Here is a 21,857-nt window from a genome sequence, read left to right as displayed (position 1 = left end):
CGCCCACGCGAGCCCACGCGAGCCCCGCCCATGTGGAGCCCCCGCCCACGCGCACCCCCAGGAGGCCCCAGCATCGGCTGCCCGGGGGCCCAGCAGGGCAGCTTCCGCCCCGCCCACGCGAGCCCACGCGCACCCCGCCCATGTGGAGCCTCGCCCACGCGAGCCCCGCCCATGTGGAGCTCCCGCCCACGCGCACCCCCAGGAGGCCCCAGCATCGGCTGCCCGGGGGCCCAGCAGGGCAGCTTCCACGCGAGCCCCCGCCCAGGCGCACCCCGATGGCCCGGCTTCGGCCGCTCTGGTGAGAGGCAGGGTCCTGGCCGGAAGGAGAGACCTGGCCTCTGGGGACCAAAGGACGCGGCGTGGGAGAGGCGCGGCTCCCGCGTTCACCAGGCGAGCGGGGCCGGGGCCGAGGGCGGCCAGGGCTGCCCGGGGCCGCGCTCGCAGGTCACCTGGGCAGCCCGCGTGGGCGAGAGGGGCTGGACGGGAACCTGCGCGCCGGCCTCCGCGTGGACGCCGGTTCGAGCCCCGGCCGCTCCACTTCCCATCCAGCTCCCGCTGCGGCCCGAGGGCGGGGACCCCGCCCCCGCGTGGGAGCCCCTGGCCTTGGCCTGGCCCCGCCGCAGCCGTTGTGGCCACGTGGGCAGTGGACCAGCGGATGGACGACCTTGATAGAGAAGTCCACCCAGGACCAGCAAGGCGCTCTCTCTTGTCCGGAAGCCACGCCAGACCCTCGGGGCGCCCACCCTCAGGGCTCGGCTTGTCCCGCGTGGGCTGCAGGGCCTTCTCTCCGCCCCGCCCGGGCCCTCGGTCCCCAGACGCTGGCCCGACTCGGCCGCCCGCGCCGGGCTCTGGGGAACCCGGCACACGGCGGGCGCCCCAACCCGCCCGGCGGAGGACAGACTCAGCCCGGAGCGGGCGTGTGGTGCACGACTCGCTGGCGCCCCAGCCCGCAGGAAACCGCTAGGAGGCGTGGGACGCCGGAAACCGTTCTCTGAGGAACCGCCTCCCCGGAAGGAAGCAAACCGGAAGTCTGCTTCAGGCCCGCCCCCCAATCATCATTGGGTGGATTCCCGGAAGAAGGCGGGGCCCGGCAGAATCCTGATTCTGCATCGGTTAAAACCTATGAGGTTGGAGGAGGGGGCGGGACCTGGCTCTTCCTGCATTTTCATTGGCTAAAAAAAAAAAAAAATCTCTGCTCGTCCACGGATCCTCATTGGCTGAAGTTGGTGTTGACTTACAGTCCTCCGCGTCCCTCGCTGGCTGATGGGAGAGATAACTCCTTGCCCTGTCCCCCGGGTCAGCGCTCTTCATTTTAAACAGAGCCGAGACCAAGGCAGTCGTTTACTCACGGAGGCCTCCGCGTCTCGCTGAACCTCTGGGTGTAGGGACGCAGGACCGCTGATGGAGCCCGGAACGATGTCTCCGCGGAACCTTTGAGGCGAAGCGTCGGGGGAGCTCTTTGAGGAACGGACCGCGGCGGGCTCGGCGCGACTGGCAGGGATGGCGACCGGGGCGGCGGACGCGCGGCCGGGGGCCGCCGTCGCCTTGGAGCTGAAACGCGAGCGGCGCATGGTGTGTGTGGAGTACCCCGGCGTGGTGCGCGACGTGAACAAGATGCTGTCCACTCTGGGCGGCGAGGAAGCCGTCTCGCGAGTGAGCAGCGGGGCCTCTCCCCGGGGGGGGGGAAACGGCGCGGTTTCCGTGGCAACGGGAAATGGCGGCCGGTGGGCGGGGCCTCGCCGCCGAGGTGGCGGGTGGCGGGTGGCGGGCTCCGTCCCGGGACCCCGGTGGCGGGGCCGGAGGTCTCCTGCGTGCGTCCGCGGCCCTGGGCCGCAGGTGCGGCGTCCGTACCCGGAGCGGAGTGGACGCGGCTGGCCCCGGGGGACGCGGGCCGGAGCGGAGTGGACGCGGCTGGCCCCGGGGGTCGCGGGCCGGAGCGCCGTCCTCCGCTGGCGCTGGCGGCTGCGGCTGCTTTGCCCGCGTTGCGCGCTCGGAGGCGCTCGAGCCTGGGGCGCGACCCCAGCGGGGGCCACGCCCGGAAACCACGTCCCCGGCCTGGCGGGCGCCCCTCGCGGGCTTGGGCGGCTAGTGGCCCCCTCCTCAGGCCCGAGGTTCCAGCCCGAGGTTAGGGTCCAGCCTGGCACCCGGGCCGGCCCGGTTCGCACCTTTATCCTCCCGTCTCAGACGCTGGAGAAGCAGTGGGGCCGCAGGGCCCCTGCCGGCATCCCGGGGATTTGAACTCCAGTGCGTGGCTGCCGCGAGCGGGGGTGGGGACCTTTTTGTCTGCCAAGGCCCTGTGGGTGGGTGCAGCGCCGTTGCTGGGCCACGCGAGGTTGTCAGCGTAAAAGCCAGCCTGCTGGAGACCTCTGAGCTGCGGTCCCACCCACGCTTGCCTGCTCGGGGTCTGACCCCTCCCGTGTGACCCAGATGGCAGCAAAGCCTGGGCGGACACCTGCTCCCGCCAGCCCCAGGGGTCCGCCTGCCCACCACGCTGGGAGCCCCTGGGCAGGGGACCCGGTTCATTCGTCTGCTTTGTCTCTCGAGCACCTCTGTGCCGGGCCCTTGGCTGGGCCGGTAGCCAGTCCACCGGGACCCAGAGACGTGTTTCCGAACGGGCTCCTGGGGCCAAGGCCGTGCGCGACTTCGGCTACCTGGAGTAGTTCGGGTCTGCAGGGCCAGGCCTCGACCTGGGTGTTGGAGCGCAGGCGCCCCTGTCTGGGCGCGTTGCTGTCTCCCCTCCCGCAGAGCGGGCCTCGCGCCCCTGAGCCTGGAGGTGACTCCTGTTGAGTCTTGGCCACACGCCAGGCACTGGGCTAAGTGCTTTACACGTGTTTTTGTTTGAGCATCCCTACAGTTCTGCCAGGTAAGGACTGTTCTTAGGGTATTTTCTTTTTCTTTCTTTCTTTTTTTAAATTTCTTTGAAAGAGCGAGCTCCTATCCACAGGTTCACTCCCCAGATGCACAGTGGCCCACGTGGTGCAGGAACCCAGTCTCTGGCGCCATCTCTGCTGCCTCCCGGGCCTGCATCAGGAGCGAGTCACACATTGATGTGGAACACGGGCACCTTTTTTTTTTTTTTAAACAGGCAGAGTGGACAGTGAGAGAGAGACAGACAGAGAGAAAGGTCTTCCTTTTCCGTTGGTTCACCCTCCAATGGCCGCTGTGGCCGGCGCACTGCACTGATCCAAAGCCAGGAGCCAGGTGCTTCTCCTGGTCTCCCATGTGGGTGCAGGGGTCCAAGCACTTGGGCCATCCTCCACTACACTCCCTGGCCACAGCAGAGAGCTGGACTAGAAGAGGGGCAACCGGGACAGAATCCGGCGCCCCGACCGGGACTAGAACCCGGGTGCCAGCGCCACAGGCGGAGGATTAGCCTATTGAGCCGCGGCGCCAGCCTTTTTTTAAAAATATTTATTTATTTGAAAGGCAGAGTGACAGAGAGAACTTCTCCATCCACTGGTTCACTCCCCAAATGGCCACAACGGCTGGGGCTGGGCCATGCCAAATCCAGGAGTCTAGAACTCCATCCCCATCTCCCGTGTGGGTGCAGAGACCCAAGGATTTGGGCCATCTTAGGCCATCGTCTGCTGCTTTCCCAGGCGCATTAGCAGGGAGCTGGATCAGAAGTGGAGCAGCCGGGACTCGAACTGGTGCCCATATAGCCTGCTTGCAGATGGCGGCTTAACCTGCTGTGGTTTTTTGTTTGTTTGTTTTTAAATAAATCGTGTGGGTTTTTTTTTTAAAGATTTATTTGTTTATTTGAAAGAGTTAGAGAAGGAAAGGCAGAGAGGGAGGGAGGGAGGGAGGTCTTCCATCCCCTGGTTCACTCCCAAACTGGCTGCAACGGCTGGAGCTGCACTGATCCGGAGCCAGGAGCTTCTTCCGGGTCTCCCACTTGAGTACAGGGCCCAAGCACTCGGGCCATCTTCTACTGCTTTCCCAGGCCACAGCAGAGAGCTGGATGGGAAGTGGAGCGGCCGGGATGTGAACCGGCGCCCGTGTGGAATGCTGGCACTGCAGGCGGGGGCTTTCCCTGCCCCTCAGGGTTTGTGAGGAGGGGGAGCCGGGCAGGCACACTGTAGGGAAGACTAAAGTGGTTGTCACTTCATCTCCTGGGGACTTAGCGCCAGGAGACTGGGTGGTCCCAGAGTAGGTGCCCCCCGGGCAGTAGCAGCCTCAGGGACCTCAGAAGTGATCTCCAGGCTGAAGGAGAGTCAGGCACAGCCGCCCTAGAGGAGGCTTCGAGCTCCTCCAGTTGTAGTGTCTTGGAAGACAGGAGGTCCCTGATCTCTCGCCGGGTGAGGACCAGGCTGCTGTGTCCTCCAGATGTGGCACTGGGGGGTAAGAAAGGAGGCCGAGCTGCCCGGCCCTTCCTGGGTCCTCACAAGAGAGGTCTGCACGACCCTCACGGCTTCCCTCTGTCTCCTTCGGCCTCACTGCAGATCTACACGGACCCCACCAAGAGGCTGGAGCTGTACTTCCGGCCCAAGGACCCGTACTGCCATCCGGTGTGTGCCAACCGCCTCAGCGCCAGCAGCCTGCTGCTCCGCGTCCAGAGGAGGACGCGGCGGCGGGGGGCTGGGGCGCAGCCGGAGGTCACATTCGACATGGAGATCGTCGGCATCGTCCCTACCGTGTACAAGTTCCAGGGTGAGTGGAGGCCCCTCTCCGGGCATCGGGCTGTTTGGGGCCCGCTGTCCCAGCTGCCCGCGCGAGCCACAGGCACGTGGCCTTGTTCCGGGGCAGCGCCCTGAGCCTGCAGGCCCGTCGCCACCCGGAGTTCTGCAGTCTCCGGTGTAACCTTGACGGGGGCACCCCAGTTCACGCCTCTCAGTCTTGGCTTTGTTTTTGGTTTTGTTTTTAAAGATTCCCATAGTTGAAAGGCAGGGCAGCTTCCGTCCGCTGGTTCACTTCCTGCATTGGCCAGGGCTGGGCCAGGCTGAAGCTGGGAGCCAGGAACTCCATCTGGGTCTCCCAGGGGCCCTGGGCCGTCATCCACTGCCTTGCCAGGCGCAGTAGCAAGAAGCTGGATTGGAAGTAGAGTGGCTGGGACTTGAACTGGCGCTCCAGCAGCGGGGAGTGGCACTGCGCCACACTGGCTGCCCCCACTCCACCCCCAGGCTTTCTGACCTTCTCTTGGTCTTGGTCTTGACCTTGGCTGCTGCCGGGCTTGCCTCCCTGCTCCCGCCTTCCCAGCCTCACTCAGCCCCGAGCCCTCCTGCCCAACTGCGTGTGTCCTGTGGGGGCTTCGGTCACTCTGCCCCCTGCAGGGGGTCCCGGTGAGCAGGCAGCACGGTGCAGGGAGGGACAGTGGGGTGCGGAACCACGGACCCAGGGGCTGGGCCTGCCTGAGCTCTGCCTGTTTCTCTGAGCGTCCCTCGGCCTCCGTGGCCTTGTCTGTGCAGTGGGGTCCCTCAGGCCCTCGCAGCCCGGGGGCTGATGCCGGGAAAGGGCAGGCCCAGCACCGGCAGGGTTGGAGACGCCTGTGGTCACTGTGGTTCTCCGGCATCATCTGAGAAGGCGGGGGTTGAGGAAGAGGAAGCCAGCAGGAGACGGAGTGATGAGAGGAAGGCCCGAGCGGGGTCAGCCTGCCCGAGAGGGCCGTCCTCTGGGGGCCGCGTGCCGCGCCAGCGTCACACCGTGCAGCTGTCTTCCCTGGAGCTGGCGCCGGGCTGTGCGGAGGTTGGAGCGCCCGCCTCCCGGGCCGGCTCACAGCAGCACAGTGCTTCACGTGCACGTTGTGCCTGTGTGTGTGTGTGTGTTGTTTAAAGATGTATTTATTTGTTTATTTGAAAGGCAGAGTGTCAGGGGGAGAGATTTTTCTTGCATCCACTGGCTCACTCCCCAGATGGCCGAGGCTGGGTCAGGGCGAAGCCAGGAGCCTGGAACTTCATCCAGCGGACCCAGGCACTCGGGCCACCTTCCACTGCCTCCCCATGCGCGTTAGCAGGGAGCTCGATCAGAGGTGGAGCAGCCAGGACTCGAACCAGCACTCATGGGACGCCGGCCTCACAGGTGGCAGCTTAGCCCTGTGAGCCGCAGCACCAGCATGCGGCGTCGTCTTTATTGAAAAAATATATTGTTTACTTATTTGAAAGGCGGAGTGACAGAGAGATCTTACCTCCACTGGTTCACTCCGCAGCTGGACACAGTGGCCAGGCTGGGCCAGGCTGGACCCAGGCTTGGGCTGATGCGCAGCTCACGGGGAGGGTGTGGTCCCCGCTCGCCCACCCAGGCTCCGCAGGGCCTCCTCGGCAGCGTGGGCGGCGGTGCCGTGGCTGCCATCTGCTCCCCTGTCTTCCAGGAATGTCCGACTTCCAGTACTTGGCTGTGCACACGGAGGCGGGCGGCAGGCCCCGGTCCATGTACGACAAGCTGCTCATGCTGAAGCCGGAGAAGGAGGGCTTCTTCCACCAGGAGCTGCCGCTCTACATCCCCCCGCCCATCTTCTCTCGCCTGGACACCCCGGTGGACTACTTCTACCGGCCGGAGACACAGCACCGGTAAGGGCTGGGGTCAGAGCCGGGCACGGGGCCCGGCTGCAGTTGGCCGCTCAGGAGTCCGGAGGTCCGTTTCCTGCCTTGGACATGGGGTGACAGCAGCACCTACCTGGCACAGGTGTCGGGTGAAATTTACAAGGCTCGTGTGTTCTCGGCACAGGGCCTCTGTGAGCGGGGCTGGGAGATCCCAAATTGGCCTGATCCCTGAGGAGGTGGCCTTGGCGGGAGGGCTGGGACATCCCAAATTGGCCTGATCCCCGAGGAGGCGGCCTTGGCTTGAGGGCTGGGAGATCCCAAATTGGCCTGATCCCCGAGGAGGCGGCCTTGGCTTGAGGGCTGGGAGATCCCAAATTGGCCTGATCCCTGAGGAGGCGGCCTTGGCTTGAGGGCTCCTGCTGAGAGGTGAGCTCTGTGCCTTCACCCTGGCCTGCTGAGGCAGACACGACCCGGGGGGCTGCCTGGGAATTCTGCAGCCCCAGCTGGGTTCCACCTCCCCGGGCCTCTTGGCTGCTCTGCCCCCGCCCCAGCAGAGACTTCAGGGCCACGTCCTTGTCCACCCGTCTCTGCCGCTCCCCTTGTCAACTCAGCAGCGGAAGCTGAGCCCCCGTTGTCCCACTGTGTCGTTTCTGATCTGGCCGTGAGGGTTCCTTCCCAGAACCACCGCCTGCCCCGTCTCCCTGCACACAGGCCTTGCTCTCAGAGCACGGAGCTCCAGAGGACAGGACTGGGGGGCCCTCCCCTCGGGGTGGAACGCTCCGCTGCTGCCTGCCGCCCCCCCCAGGCCACATGGCTCTCGGGTGAAACGGGGGCCCCACAGCCGGACGGGAGGGTTTCCTTCCTGTGAGAGCCCAGGCTGGGCAGGGAGGGGCAGTGCAGACCTGACGTGGTGATAGTGCGGCGCCACAGCCCCGTGTCCGGCCTCCTGCGGGGAAGCCAGGGCTGACCGTCCGTGCCTCCCTCGCCCCCGTTCTGCGGAGGAGGCTGAGACGGGTCTGTCGCTTGCCGGGGGGCCACTCCCGGGCCTTGTGTGTGCCTTCAGTTTGGAAGGCAGAAGGCAGCCGTCTGTCCTGACCCAGGCCTGGCCTGCAGGGGGCGCTCAGCAGGTGTTGCTGGCCCTGCGAGGGAGGCGGGAGCGCGGCCGAGCCAGAGGAAGGAGACCTAGGAAAGCGGCCACGCGTGGGGACGTGGGTTAAAGAGCTTTTCCGTGGCGTGGCTGCGGCTTCCAGGGCTGCAGTCTGCGGAGGCGGGTGTTGACGGGACTCGCGCTGGGGGACAGCCTGGGACAGTTGTGAGCGGTGGTGTGCTGTTAGCAGCCTGGAGAAGTCGGAAGACTGCGCCCCAGAACAGCTACCTCTGAAGGGGGCAGGAGGCCCTTTCCCTGTTAAATGTTTCTTTTTTTATATACGATTTATTTATTTATTTGAAAGGCAGGGTTAGAGAGAGAGAGAGAGACAGAGAAGTCTTGCATCTGCTGGTTGAGCCCCCCACAATGTCTGGGGCTGGGCCAGGCTGAAGCCAGGAGCCCAGAGCTTCTTCTGGGGCTGCCTTGTGGGTGCAGGGGCCCAAGCACCTGGGCCATCCTCTGCCGCTTTCCCGGGCATGTTAGCCGGGAGCTGGATCAGAAGTGGAGTACCTGGGTCTCGAACCGGCACCTGTATGAGATGCTGGAGTCGCAGGCAGTGGCTTTACCTGCTAAGCCACAATGCCAGCCTCCCTCGTTGAATATCTCCTTCCACCCACAAGTCCTGACCAGTGAGTGCCCTTCATGTCCTGGGATGCTGCCTGCAGCCTGGTGTCAGTGGACAAGGTGGCAGGTGGGGCTGTGCTCTGGGGCCCGAGTCTGGAGCTGGGCAAGGTGGGAGGAACCCGGACAGCAGCCTGGGCGGGGCTGAGGGTGACAGGGAGGAGCCAGAGGAGGAGCTCCCATTTGAAAGGGACCCTGTGATAACAGCCAGCAGGTGGTGATCTGGGGAGAACTTTCCAGACTGTGGGTTGGGCACCCTCACAGCAGCGTGAGCCTGAGAGAGTGGGAGTGCCGAGGGCCTCTGGCCCCAGCAGAGAGAACGCATTTGATCATGGAAAGTTCCAGACACCTTGAAGCTGGAGAGAACTGACCGTTTAGGAGAACCCACGTGCTCATCAGGACATGGGATGTGAGCTCTGCCCTGCTGCGTTCCGTCCTGGGCCCAGTCGTGCGCGTCTGCGGGCCTGCAGCCTGGGTCATGCATGGAGCGGGTTTAGAGCACTCTCATTCGCACGGCCTGGCCCAGGCTAGCACGCACACACACACACACACCGGTCTCAAGCCGCCCGGGGCCACGTGCTGCTTCTGATGGGTGGCCCTCGGTGTGTTTGATCTGTAACCCCCACTGGCTTCCTGACTGTGGGCGTACTTTGTGTCCTGGAGCCGGTCAAGGCCGGAGAATCTTCACTTCCCCTCCCTGGGAGCGATGGGGCAGGGTGTGTGTGTCACACCCAGGGCGACCACGGGCCCTCCTGTGCTTACGTGGTTCTGGAGTGTTCCCCACACCAAGCAGTTTGCTCGCCGGTGAGGAACAGTATGCTGGGGCGAGAGCACGCCCCGCGCCGCTGCACCCTGGCTCTGAGCCTCCGGGGTGAGCCGAGGGCGGAGGGCCCGTGCCCTTGGCCCGGAGACACAGCATGTGGACAGAACCTGTCCTTTCTCCCAGGGCGCTGTTGACTTCTGCTCCGCCGGCCTCCCTGGGCGTGCGGGGCCGGCAGCTGGGTCCTGTGAGGTTGGGCTTCCTCGTGCCAGGTGGACGGGGGAGGCAGGAGGCTGGCCTGACGGGGCCCCACCTGCGCAGGAGCACCCCAGGGTGGTGTTGCTCAGAGACCCCTGCCAGCTGTCGTGTCCCCCCCCCCTGCACCTAGAGTGACAGGGACACACACAGCCCCAGGGCGGGCAGGGCCCTTGCTCTGCAGTGACAGGCACAGGCAGCTGCCCACCGCCTGCTGTCCACGGCAGTGCCTGGCTCCCCTCATGGGCTACGCAGGGCGGCAGGAACCCCCAGAAAGCAGGGCAGTGTGGCACTTGCTCAGGGCAGTGTTTTTTTTTTTTTTTTTTTTTTTTTAAGATTTATTTTTGCTCAAAGGCAGAGTGATGCACAAGGGGAGGTGGGGGGGGGGGATCTTCCATTTGCTGGTTCACTTCCCAAGTGGCCGCAGCAGCCAGGGCTGGGCCAGGCCGAAGCCAGGAGACAGAGCTCTATCTGGGCCCACCTGGGTGCCAGGGTCCCAAGCACCTGAGCCACCGCTGCTGCCCCCCAGGTGCGTTAGCAGGGAGCTGGGCTGAAAGCCGAGCAGCGGAGACTGGAAGCTGCCCTGCGGTCAGCCGGGGACGCCGTCCACGCCGCTCAGGGTGATTCTGACAGTCCACGTTTCGGAAGGCTCAGGAGTGGTGGTCTCCCCTGTGGGTTTTGTCCCCTAACCCGAGACTCACTGTCCCTGTCGCAGTGCACGGGTGACATAATTGTGCAGAAAAGATGAGGTGGAAACAAACACAAGCGGCAGCACTCACCCCTGGGAAACTGGAGTCCAAGACCAGCGCTGTGGCACAGTGGGTCAAGCCACTGCCTGCAGCGCCAGCGTCCCATATGGGCACCGGTTCGAGTCCTGGCTGCTCCACTTCCCATCCAGCTCTCTGCTAATGCATCTGGGAAAGCAGCAGAGGAGGGTCCAAGTGCTTGGGCCCCTGTATCCACGTGGGAGACCCAGATCGAGCTCCTGGCTTTGGCCTGGCCGAGCCCTAACCATTGCAGCCATCTGAGGAGTGAACCAGTGGATGGAAAACTCTCTCTCTGTCCCTGTCTCCCCCACACCCTTTTTCTCTGTAATTCTGCTTTCAAATAAATAAAATAAATTTAAAAAAATAATAAATGCATGTCTGAGTGACCCAGCGGGTGGGCAGAGGGTGGGTGATGTGGAAGAGCCAAGGAGGGGGGCTGGGGCCTTGGGAGGCTGTCGGGCTGTGGCTTCTTCATGCCTGTCTCCCTGCTTTGGTCTTAGTTGGCCATTTCTGATGTCCAAGAAGGAGTAGCATCTGCCTGGGCCCCATAGACAGTTCTGGAACCCTGCTTTGTTTGCATGCTTTTAAGATTTTATTTTCTGGGGCTGGCACCATGGCTCACTTGGTTAATCCTCCGCCTGCGGCGCCGGCATCCCATATGGGCGCCAGGTTCTAGTCCCGGCTTCTCCTCTTCCAGTCCAGCTCTCTGCTGTGGCCCGGGAAGGCAGTGGAGGATGGCCCAAGTGCTCGGAATTGCATCCGTATGGGAGACCAGGAGGAAGCACCTGGCTCCTGGCTTCGGATTGGCGCAGCTCCGGCTGTAGCGGTCTTTTTGGGGGATGAACCAACAGAAGGAAGACCTTTCTCTCTGTCTCTCTCTCTCACTGTCTAACTCTGCCTGTCAAATAAAAAAAAAAGATTTTATTTTTTAGAGCAGCTGTAGGTTTACAGCGAAAGGTTCCCCATCCAGTCCCACCACACGTGGGCAGCGTCCCTCATGGTCAGCGCCCCAGGGGGTGCATTTGCAACATTGGCCAGAGCCCTGCACGGCTCTGCGCCTCCCAGAGTTCTGCCTCCTCGCTCCTGGCTGCCGGATGTCCCATGGGTGTGGCCTGTGGAGCCTGGCCTTGGGCTCTGCTGATGCGCTGGGCGGGGCCCTCCATCCACTCTCCTGTGTCCCAGGCGCTGAAGTGAACGCTGGGGCCGCAGTACAGGTGCTGGCGAGACCCGCTCCAGGCCCCTGGGGTTGGGTCCCGGGGCCTCCATCAGAAGCCTGTCTCTGCCCAGGTTTCCTGTTTCTTGCGGCCTCAGTTACTCCACCGGACAGTGGTTTGTGCACCTGGGAGGCTGTGGAGGGACAGGAAGTGAGTTGTGGGCCGTCAGGAAGCATGGCTGTTGTCCTGTGTCACAGCCGGTCTGCCTCTCGCTGTGGCTTTGCAGGACTCGGTGCTGTGTGGTTGCTAGCTTCACAGGGGACCTTTCCCACACCCGGCCTCTGGGACCTCTGGGTGCCATCGGCAGTCGTGGCCCCTCCTCCCCTGTTGGCAGCCCCTGGCCAGGCTCGTCGGGCAGCAGCCCTGTGCTCCGCCCATGGCCACGGAGCTGCAGGCCGGCTGGGCCCCCCGCTGGGACCACTCTCCGTGCTGGACCCTCACCAGCTGCTTTTCCCCAGGGAAGGCTACAACAACCCCCCCCTCTCGGGCGAGAACCTCATTGGCTTGAGCAGGGCCCGGCGCCCCCACAACGCCATCTTTGTCAACTTTGAGGATGAAGAGGTGCCCATGCAGCCGCTGGAGGCCGCGGTGCAGACGTGGAGGAAGCTGTGCAGCAACCCCGTGGATCAGAAGACAGAGGCGGGGCTGCGGAAGGTGAGCCCGCCCCGCCCGCCGCGGCCCCCGTGCTGCGCCCCGCATGTCTGTCCGTCTGCCGGGTCCCGGCACCACAGCTGCTGTTAGAGCTGGGGCCCTGTCGCTCGGCAGCCACCCCCTCCCACAGCTGCACGTGCCGTGAAAGCCACAGATGGGGCCCCTGTCGTGTCCCCACAGACGTGACCAGCAGGTGCACAGCGTGGCTGCTGCTGACCCAGCTCTCCCTGGGGCAGGTGGTGCAGGGAGGTTGTTGTTGATGTCTTCACTGCCCCTGGACACGGCCAGGTTCCCAAATGAAGGCTCACAAGGCCATGTCTGCCCTGACCTTCCCCGCTGTGGCCGCTGGGCCAGCGCTGCCCCTCCTGTCGTCACAGTGTCCTGACTCAGGCACTGCCCTTTAAGTTAGGGCTGCTGGGGGTCCTGGCGCTCTGGCACGTCCCCCCCATGGCCCTCCGGACCCCCAGCTGCACTTGTGTGGGCATGCAGCCACACTTGTGAGGCGAGCCTGGGCCCTGCTCATCGCCGACTGCTCTCTGGAGGGGCTCCTGTGGCCCCGACCCTGCTGGGGAGGGCGGGCTCCGAGGGCTGGAGGCTGCGGTTTCTCAGGCCCTGCCCTTCCCTCCCCAGCTGTTCGACATCCGTCCCGTCTGGTCCCGGAACGCCGTCAAGGCCAACATCAGCATCCACCCCGACAAGCTCAAGATCTTGCTTCCCTTGATAGCCTATTACATGGTAAGTATGGGGCTGGCCTCCCAGCAGGCGGTCTTCAACCCCCCCCCACACACACACACACCTGGCACCTTAGAGCCGTGCGAGAGCAGGAGGCCTGGTCTTGCAGCCTCTGTAACAGATTTGGCCATGTCTGGCTGAGTGGGGACGCAGGAGCGATGACCACTGAGAAGCCGAGGGGTTGTGTGCACGTCATGTCCTTGGTTCCTCCCTGGAGTCCTGTGTTAGCCCTGAGAAAACGCCACCTGGGCCCAGCCCGTCTGGCTGCAGAGCCCAGGCCACGGCCACAGGGCCCCAGCTCAGTGCCCTCTGCTGGTGTTGAGTGGGCCCAGCCCGTCTGGCTGCAGAGCCCAGGCCACGGCCACAGGGCCCCAGCTCAGTGCCCTCTGCTGGTGTTGAGTGGGGTTCAGCCCAGGCAGGGGACACAGATGGGGGCTGTTGGGGCTGAGGTTCCCTAAGGGGCTGCCAGCCCGGGGTCCCCACAAAGGGCATCAGGGAACTGGCGTAAGACCTGACTGTGGGGTCGGCAGCAGGCGGGCTGCCTGGGAGAGGCTGTGCCTCCATCCTGTTGGGCCCACCCTCTGGAAAGCCCCCTGGGCCCCTGAACTCTAGTTTTCGATGCAAGTCCTCTACGCTGGGGCAGTGAGAGCGCTGGACACTGGTGAGGCGCCGGGCCCCATGGGCAGGCTCCCTGGGCATGACCTCAGCTGATCGGCTCCAAACCCTCACACGTGCCACGACCCAGTGACCTGTGCAAGGAGACGGAGCCCCCCGGAGCTCGGCCACCCTCACGCCCGCCCCTTTGCTCCAGATAACAGGCCCCTGGAGAAGCCTGTGGATCCGATTCGGCTACGACCCCCGCAAGCACCCGGATGCCAAAGTTTACCAAGTCCTCGATTTCCGAATCCGCTGTGGAATGAAATACGGTAAACACCACGGGAGGCGCTGGCTCGCTCGCTCGCTCGCTCTGTCTCTCTCTGTCTCTGCATTTCTGTTTCTAGTGTTTGCTTTTGTAATAAGAGTCTGTTCGCATGGAGAGGATAAAGAAGCCCCTCCCTGGTGAGATGTTGGACACAGAGTAGCATAGGCACCAGGAAGGCCCCAGCTCTGTCCCGCAGTCCCGCGTTCAGTGTGCTCCTGCGCCAGGGGCCGGGGCACAGCAGCCCGCACGAGGCGTCGGCCCCAGCCTGTGGCAGTGCTGGGCGTGGTGGCGGCGTGGCAGCCGGGGGTGGCGTTTCTCAGGAGCGGCCCTGCGCCTGCCCCCCCGACACAGCCACCCTCGTCTGCAGGTTACGCCCCCGGTGACATGCCTGTCAAAGCAAAGCGCAGCACCTACAACTACAGCCTCCCCATCACCGTCAAAAAGACGGGTAAGCACCCCAGGCCCGTTCTGTGGGTCGGGAGTGATCGGCCCCCAGGCCCACGACAAGGAAGGTGGGCGTCTGGCCAGTGAGGGGAGGCGCTTCCCAGGGTCGCTCCAGGGCGCTGCTGGCCCTTCCTGCCTGTTGGGGGGGGCAGGCAGGAGGGCAGGCAGGTGGTCAGGAGAGCCCCCCAGCACACGCCCCCTAGATGCCAAAGCACTGCCATTGTCCCCGCACAGCCAGCCAGCTCATCACCACGCACGAGCTGAAGCAGGACGCGGGCCCGTCGGGGACAGCTGACCCACAGAAATCCGCCTCCAACAAATACAAGCTCAAGGTGGGTGTCCTGGAGCCGCCCTCCCGCCTCGCCCCACAGGGCTGAGTGCCGTCTGAGTGAGGGAAGGCTGGTAGCCCGGCACTGTGTGGCTGCTTCTAGCTGCGGCCCTCACGGTCTCCCATTCCCATGGGTGCCGTCACCCCTGGGGAGGCCGAGCGGGCGGGGCTAGCAGAGTGGGCGGGGCTGGCACCAAGCGGCAGTGGCGCCTCCGTTCACCTGAGCGGCTTCCTCTGTGGGGCAGTTCCTCTGCCAGGACTGGTGCGGGGTGGGGAGAGAAGAGAGGCGCTCGTCAGACCCTGATCCTTCTAGAGGAGAGCTGGCAAGGCCACGTGTGGTGACCAGTAGCAGGCCACCCTCCCGGGGCTCAGGGCCCGGCTCTGTCCTCCGTCCTGCCCCACCATCCAGAACCTCCCGGAGAATCCGGGCCTGCTTTCTCCAGTCCGGGCCAGCCTGGGCCGGCGCACCAGCGAATCCCTTGGAGAGGTCCTTGTGGGGGGCTCGGCTCCCCTCCCCGACCCGCGCCCTCTGTCCCCAGGACTCCGTCTACATCTTCCGGGAGGGGGCCCTGCCGCCCTATCGACAGATGTTCTACCAGCTGTGCGACCTGAACGTGGACGAGTACGTGCGCGGGCCCTGAGGGACTCCGGCAGTGCTAGGCAGTCGCCCTGGGGCCAGGGTCTGGCTGTCCATGGGGGGCGTAGCCGCCTAGGAGTGGGGGGCCCTGGCCAGGCCCGAGCTGCCGTGGAGGGTGTGGAACACGATTCCTACTCCAGGCCAGCCGGGCTCCCTGGCGCCTTCTGTCACTCGCTCTTAGCGACGTCAGCCAAGAGCAGGGTTGAGATCCGAGTGGGGCGGGGAGCGCCACCTGTGGCTCCCAGGGGGCCGTGGAGGTCGTGGCCCCGGCCGCCCCGCCTGCGTGCTCCACCCGGTCCCTGTCCCCGTGCAGGCTGCAGAAGATCATCCGCCGCAACGACGGCGCCGAGAGCCTGTGCACGGAGCGGGACGGGTGGTGCCTCCCCAAGACCAGCGACGAGCTGCGGGACACCATGTCGCTCATGGTCTGGCACACCATCCGCTCCCGGAGGCCTGGTGAGGCCTGCGCGGGGCCCGAGGGGGCTCCGAGGGGCCGCCCCTGCCCGTGGGGGGTCTGAAGGATCACCCCTGCCCGTGGGGGAGTCTGAGGGATCGCCCCTGCCCGTGGGGGGGTCTGAGGGATCGCACCTGCCCGTGGGGGGGGTCCGAGGGATCGCCCCTGCCCGTGGGGGGGTCCGAGGGATTGCCCCTGCCCATGGGGGGCTCCGAGAGGCCACCCCTGCCCGTGGGGGGGTCCGAGGGATCGCCCCTGCCCGTGGGGGGGTCCGAGAGGCCGCCCCTGCCCGTGGGGGGTCCGAGGGGCCGGCCCTGCCCGGGGGGGGTCCGAGAGGCCGCCCCTGCCTGTGGGGGGTCCGAGGGGCCGGCCCTGCCCGGGGGGGTCCGAGGGACCGCCCCTGCCCATGGAGGGGGTCCGAGGGGCCGGCCCTGCCCGGGGGGGGTCTGAGGGATCGCCCCTGCCCGTGGGGGACTCCGAGGGGCCGTCCCTGCCCGGGGGGGGGGGGGTCCGAGGGGCCGCCCCTGCCCATGGAGGGGGTCCGAGGGGCCGCCCCTGCCCATGGAGGGGGTCCGAGGGATCGCACCTGCCCGTGGAGGGGGTCCGAGGGGTCGCACCTGCCCATGGGGGTTCCGAGAGGCCGCACCAGGGCCTGTCCTCCACCTCCCAGCTTCTCAGGGAGCAGTGACGCAGGAGCCCATGGCCGGCTGCCCGGCTCCTTTCCCGGGACGGAGGCGGCAAGAGCACTGGCGGGACCCAGGGTCTGAGCAGCTGGGAGGTAACAGGAGGTCCCTCTCAGGGCATCGTCCCCAGCTTGGAGAGGAGGAGGCCCAGGCCCAGCCACGCTCCCCCCGTCTGACTGGAGCCGGGGTTCTTAGCCTTGTCTTGGATGTGGACACAGCCCCCCTGTGTTGCCCCCAGGGAGGGGGCCGTGGCTCTGCAGCCCCCGTGGCTCTTCCAGGAAGTGGTCTTCCAGCCTGTCTGCCTCGGTATCCCCTGCGGTGCTGGTGAGACTGCGGGTTCCTGGCACCCCCACACTTGAGCGCGGCCTCTTCAGAGCTGCAGCCCAGGGGCTGCGTCGGGAACCTGCTCCGGGCGCCTGCAGCCCGGCCGGGGCCGCCCCGAAGCCCGCGCTGAGACACACATGGCCCTGTCCCCTTCTCGCCCAGCCCTCTTCTCCAGCCCGGCCAAGGCTGACAGCAGCAAGGAGCAGCTGACCTACGAGTCCGGGGAGGACGAGGAGGAGGAGGAGGACGAGGAGGACTTCAAGCCGTCGGACGGGAGTGAGAACGAGATGGAGACGGAGATACTGGACTATGTGTGACAAGGCCCAGGGCCCAAGGCTGGACTGCCCCGGCCAGGGCTGATGTCCAGGGTGATGTGGCGGCTGGGGCAGGCCGTGGCTGCCAGTACCACCCATGGGAGTCAGAAGGGCCCCAGGGCCCCTCAGGAAAGCTGGAACCTCAGCAAAGGGTGCAGCTGGCCCTGGCTGTGACCTGCTCTGTGTGGCCACTGGCCCTGGGTGGCTGGGGACAGCCTTGGCCCGTGCACCCCTGACCAGCGCCTGGTGGGCTGAGGAGGCAGAGCTGGTGTAGCCGGCGCTGAGCCCAGTCTTGGCTTGATCTTGTGGTGCTGGCGGCAGAGAGCCTGGGGAGCCAGGTTCACCCGTGGTCACAGACGGCCGGGGACCGTGCGTGGCTTTGGGTCCCATCTTTGGGGTGGCAGTGGCTTTGGCAAGAAGCCAGGCCCAGCTGGCGTTGTCCTGGACTGGATCTGTGGCTGGAGCCACAGGTGTTCCCTCACGCCCTGGGTCAGCCTCATTTGTCTCCTGTTAGCAGTGGGGGACAGTGGGGGACAGGCCTGTGTCGCCCTGAGGACAGCGGGGAGCCACCGCAGGCCCAGACCTTGTCCTGACTACTCCAGGTGGAGCAACAGGCTCCGTTTCCTCACGGCTTTGCCGGGTGGAACCACGGAGACCTGACCGTGCCAAGCCCACTGCCCTGGACTGCACCTGCCGCTTCCTGCAGGACCTGAGCCAGAGACGGGCCATCTGTCCCCTGGCGTCTAGTGACCCCGAGACCCTTCAGCAGCTTGCAGTGCAGAACCAGGTCACGGCGCTGCTGTGGCCATGTGCCTCAGGCCAGCCCTGTCCTGTCGGGGCACCCAAGACCAGGGACCCCAGGATCGCCAACACTGGAAGTGGCCAGTCCTGGGGACCGACCTCATAGAGGGAAGCAGGCCAGCTGATGACCCCGATGGCCTGCAGAGAAGTCGGCCCGGCAGCAGGAAGCAGCTGTGGCCTGAAGCGAGCTGGGCCCAGGCCTCGTCCCGCATCCCACTTCTGTCCCGGGGGGGGGGGGGGTCCCTTGGGAGCAGTTGTGTCCTCGCTGCAGCTCTGCTGAGGCTGCGCCTGCTGGGAGCCTAAAGAGAGGGTGGCCAGGCTCTGGGCCATCCCAGGGGCCACCTAGGTTCTGTGTGAGCCTGGGAAAGGGAGGGTGGCCAGGCTCTGGGCCATCCCAGGGGCCACCTTGGTTCTGTGTGAGCCTGGGAAAGGTGTGCAGGGCGTGGGGCGCCCCCACCAGAGGGCAGGGCTGGGTCCCGGCTTCCCAGGGCCTACCCCGATGTCGCAAGGTCCGTGCTTCCTCTCAGCCGGTGTCCCAGGAAGCACCAAGCATTTCCTGCGAGCCCAGCTGTCCGTCTCCTGGCTCACCCGCCGGCCACATTTGGCCACGTTGCTGTGTCTGCTCCCTCACGTCTCTGGTTTCCTGTGTTTGTTTTGCTGGAATTAAAGTAATTCCCACACACAAGGACTGCTTATGTAACTGTGCCAGCTGTCATCACACTGGTACCAGCCAGGGTTCTCCAGAGAAACAACTCGTGTGTGTGCATGGGTGCGTGTCTCTTCTACATGTGTGTGCATGCGTGCTTCTATGTGTGTGGCGTGTGAACCTGTGTGTGTGCGTGTGTGTGTATCTTTCACGTGTGTATGCGTGTGTCACGTGTGTGCATGTGTGTGTATCTTTCACGTGTGTATGTGCATGTGTGAGCCTTGTGTCACGTGTGTGTGTGCGTGTGTATCACGTGTGTGTGCGCATGTGTGAGCCTGTGTGTCACGTGTGTGCGCATGTGTGAACCTATGTGTGTGTATCTTTCACGTGTGTGTGCGTGTGCTTCTATGTGTGTGGCGTGTGTGAACCTGTGTGCGCAGGCAGGGCAGAAGGTGGGACATCTGTGGAGCCAGTGGGTTGGGTTGGCTTGCTGGCTGGGTGGGTCCCGTGATGGAATCTCGGTGGCTGTGTAGGAGACCACGCGGACAAGGAGAGCCCCTGGCTGTCCACGTGTGACCCATACTCGTGCTGGCCCGGGGGGGTTGCCCGACTGAGCCACCGTGACCCTCGGAGGGGGTGAGAACGCTGCCGCCTGCAGGCCAGTGTGCTCTCCTGAGTCCACTCAGACCTCACAGGGACGCAGAAGACCAAAAATCTAAGTGCCAGGATCCAGCTTTCTTTTCTTTTTTCTTTATTGAGGGAGCCACAGAGAACACACGCCTGCTGCATGGCTCCCTGACTATAGCCAACAGCCAGGAACTCCATCCAGGCCTCCTGGTGGGCGGCAGGGACCCAACCACTGGAGCGGTCACCTCCCAGGGTGCGCTGGCCTCAAACCCCCACTGTGGGGTCCCGCCCCAATTCCATCTGACTGACACCTGAGGTTAACCATCGCAACGCCAGACACAACTTCACCTCTTCCAGTCCCCGATTGTCTCGAACAGGTCAGAATTCAAACGCCTGTCTCCACCCCTTTCTGACTCCCCCGTGAGATGGAGCAGGCCGAGGCCCCGGAAGCCAGGCAGGTGCCAGCGCTGCCCTGTTGGGCCTCCACACTGGAGTCAGACTCGACCTCTTCTCTCTAAACCACCAGCCGCATGAGAGTGCCAGTGGAGCCCTGGCCACTCTGCCGATGCAGCTCCCTGGTCTGCTGCCGCACCTGGGGAAGCAGACGATGCCCCACTGCAGGCGTCGGCTCTGGGCGTTGGGTCCCTGACTCTCGGGTGGGGGACCCGGCATCAGTTCTGGGCTCCTAACTTCAGCCTGACCCAGACCTAGTCATAGAGGGCATTTGGGGGCACGCCCGTACAAGGAAAGCTCCCTCTGTCTTTCAAAAAACTTTAAACGATAATTGAACAGACTCAAAGACCCAACCAAGATAGGTTTCTAACACTTCCCCGGAGTCCATCCACCACTGTCCCCATGTCGCATCCCAGTGAGCAGACTGGTCACACGGGCCCATCTAACCCTAAGAGGCAGGCATTGATGCTTTAACTGGGTACGCTGTTCCTTGCATATAACTATGATCCTGGAGCCGGCGCTGTAGTGGGTAAAGCTGCCACCTGCAGTGCCAGCATCCCATATGGGCGCCGGTTCACGTCCTGGCTGCTCCACTTCTGATCCAGCTCTCTGCTGTGGCCTGGGAAAGCAGCAGAAGATGGCCCAAGTCCTCAGGCCCCTGCACGCACGTGGGAGACCCAGAGGAAGCTCCTGGCTTTGGACCTCTCTCTGCCTCTGCTTCTGTAACTCTGCCTTTCAAATAAATAAATCTTAAACAAACAAACATGTTCCTAAGGAAGACGAGAGAATGGATATCAGGTGGGAACTATCTCTAACACTGTTATTTACGTGCTGATACTTCAAAGCAATCTTGGGGGTGGTGCTGTGGAGCAGTGGGCTAAACCTCTGCCTGCAGTGCCGGCATCCCATGTGGGTGCTAGTTCTAGTCCTGGCCGCTCCTTTTCCGATCCAGCTCTCTGCTCTGGCCTGGGAAAGCAGTAGAAGATGGTCCAAATCCTTGGGCCCTTGCATCCATGTAGGAGACCAGGATGGAGTTCTAGGCTCCTGGGTTTGGCCTGGCCCAGCCCTGCTATTGTGATCACTGGGGAGTGAACCAACAGATGAAAATCAATCTCTCTTTTTCTCTCCTCCTCTCCCTGTCTTTCAATAATAAGGTTTTAAAAGATTTATTTATTTGAAAGAGATACAAAGAGAGGGCCGGCGCTGTGGCACAGTGGGTTAACGCCCTGGCCTGCAGTGCCAGCATCCCATATGGGCACCGGTTCGAGTCCCGTCTGCTCCACTTCCGGTCCAGCTCTCTGCTGTGGCCTGGGAAAGCAGTGGAAGATGGCCCAAGTGCTTGGGCCCCTGCACCGGTGTGGGAGACCCGGAAGAAGCACCTGGCTCCTGGCTTCGGATCAGCACAGTTCCAGCCGTTGAGGCCAACTGGGGAGTGAACCAGCAACGGAAGACCTCTCTCTCTCTCTCTCTCTCTCTCTCTCTCCCTCTCTCTCTCTGCCTCTCCTCTCTCTGTGTAACTCTGACTTTCAAGTAAAATAAATAAATCTTTAAAAAAAAAAAAAAGATACAAAGAGAAGGAGAGAGAGACAGAGAAAGATCTTCCATCTGCTGGTTCACTTCCCCGAATGGCCACAAAAGTCAGGGCTGGGCCAGGCCAAGCCAGGAGCCAGAAGCTTCTTTTGGGTCTCCCATGTGGGTGGCAGGAGCCCAGGAATCGAGGCCATCTTCCACTGCCTCCCCTGGAAGATCAGCAGGGAGCTAGATCAGAAGTGGAGCAGCTGGTACCCGAACCGGCACCCATATGGGATGCTGGTACTGTGGCCACGGCTTGACCCACTGCACCACAGCTCTGGCCCCCCAATAAATCATATATATATATATATATATATATGACCAGCAGGTACCAAAACTCAAATGAGAAGATCCCTACATCATAAGCCACCCAGAAGTACAGACAACAATGACCCACTCTGCACCTGCCAGTATGACCCAAATCCAGAAAACCGACAGCACCAAGTGCCGGCGAGGACTGTGGGCGGTAGTGACACATGGTGCAGCCACGTCCGGAGGTCACCTGGAAGATTCTTGCAGCCCAAAGCACCCCCTCAGTGCATGGCCCACCAGCCACACTCCTTGGTGCCTGGCCACTTGGCCACACAAACGCCCACCACAGGTGCACACGGCAGCTTCATTCATGGTCGCTGAACCCCACGAGCAGTCGGTGAATGGACGCAGAAGCAATGGAAGAATGAGCTGAGAGCCACTGAAAAGACAGGGGGCGCCCATTCCCAAGTTGGGAGCGGGCGGGCTGCCCACTGCTGACCCCGCCTCTGCTTCTGGGAGAAGAACTATGGAGACAGGGCACAGGATCCGTGGTTTACGGGGATGAGCGGGCGCCTTGGTGGACTTTGGGGGCAGGGAAACTGGCGTGTGCCATGCTGACGCGGCAGGTGCATGGCGAAACCCTCGGATGAGCTGAGAGCCCTGGGTGTCAGCATAGGTTCGGGGTGGGGTGGCAACCATCCTTACCTCTGAGGGGGGCTGTGCAGCAGGTCGCGGCCAGGCTTGTCCCAGAAGGCTTTGTCCACGATGGTCTTTCCC

At 63.9% G+C, this 21,857-nt stretch overlaps 1 protein-coding gene across 3 annotated transcripts; it reads left to right on the top strand.

Annotated features, from left to right (window-relative positions):
- Positions 1-887: 887 nt before the first annotated feature.
- On the top strand, positions 888-18,208 carry GTF3C5 (general transcription factor IIIC subunit 5). Of its 3 annotated transcripts, XM_062207291.1 has the most exons (11): positions 894-1,653; positions 4,443-4,650; positions 6,305-6,503; positions 11,699-11,894; positions 12,522-12,626; positions 13,435-13,549; positions 13,913-13,993; positions 14,224-14,321; positions 14,857-14,939; positions 15,268-15,410; positions 16,578-18,208. In XM_062207291.1, the coding sequence occupies exons 1-11, from the start codon at positions 1,501-1,503 to the stop codon at positions 16,730-16,732; spliced, it is 1,536 nt and encodes a 511-aa protein (XP_062063275.1). In that variant the 5' UTR covers positions 894-1,500; the 3' UTR covers positions 16,733-18,208. The 3 variants fall into 3 exon arrangements, with proteins under 3 accessions (XP_062063277.1, XP_062063276.1, XP_062063275.1); XM_062207293.1 differs by lacking the exon at positions 15,268-15,410 and having other exon boundaries at positions 888-1,653; positions 16,578-16,698; XM_062207292.1 differs by lacking the exon at positions 13,913-13,993 and having other exon boundaries at positions 891-1,653.
- The last annotated feature ends 3,649 nt before the right edge of the window (positions 18,209-21,857 follow it).

This window comes from Lepus europaeus, chromosome 12, assembly GCF_033115175.1.
Source record: "Lepus europaeus isolate LE1 chromosome 12, mLepTim1.pri, whole genome shotgun sequence".
Classification (NCBI taxonomy): Eukaryota; Metazoa; Chordata; class Mammalia; order Lagomorpha; family Leporidae; genus Lepus; species Lepus europaeus.
This window is presented reverse-complemented; position numbering and strand designations above follow the sequence as displayed.

Coding starts and splice junctions, on each gene's coding strand:
- GTF3C5 (XM_062207291.1), top strand. CDS start 1,501: ATGGCGACCGGGGCGGCGGACGCGCGGCCGGGGGCCGCCGTCGCCTTG. Junction 1,654..4,442: donor GCGAGGAAGCCGTCTCGCGA/GTGAGCAGCGGG, acceptor GCCTCACTGCAG/ATCTACACGGACCCCACCAA. Junction 4,651..6,304: donor TACCGTGTACAAGTTCCAGG/GTGAGTGGAGGC, acceptor CCTGTCTTCCAG/GAATGTCCGACTTCCAGTAC.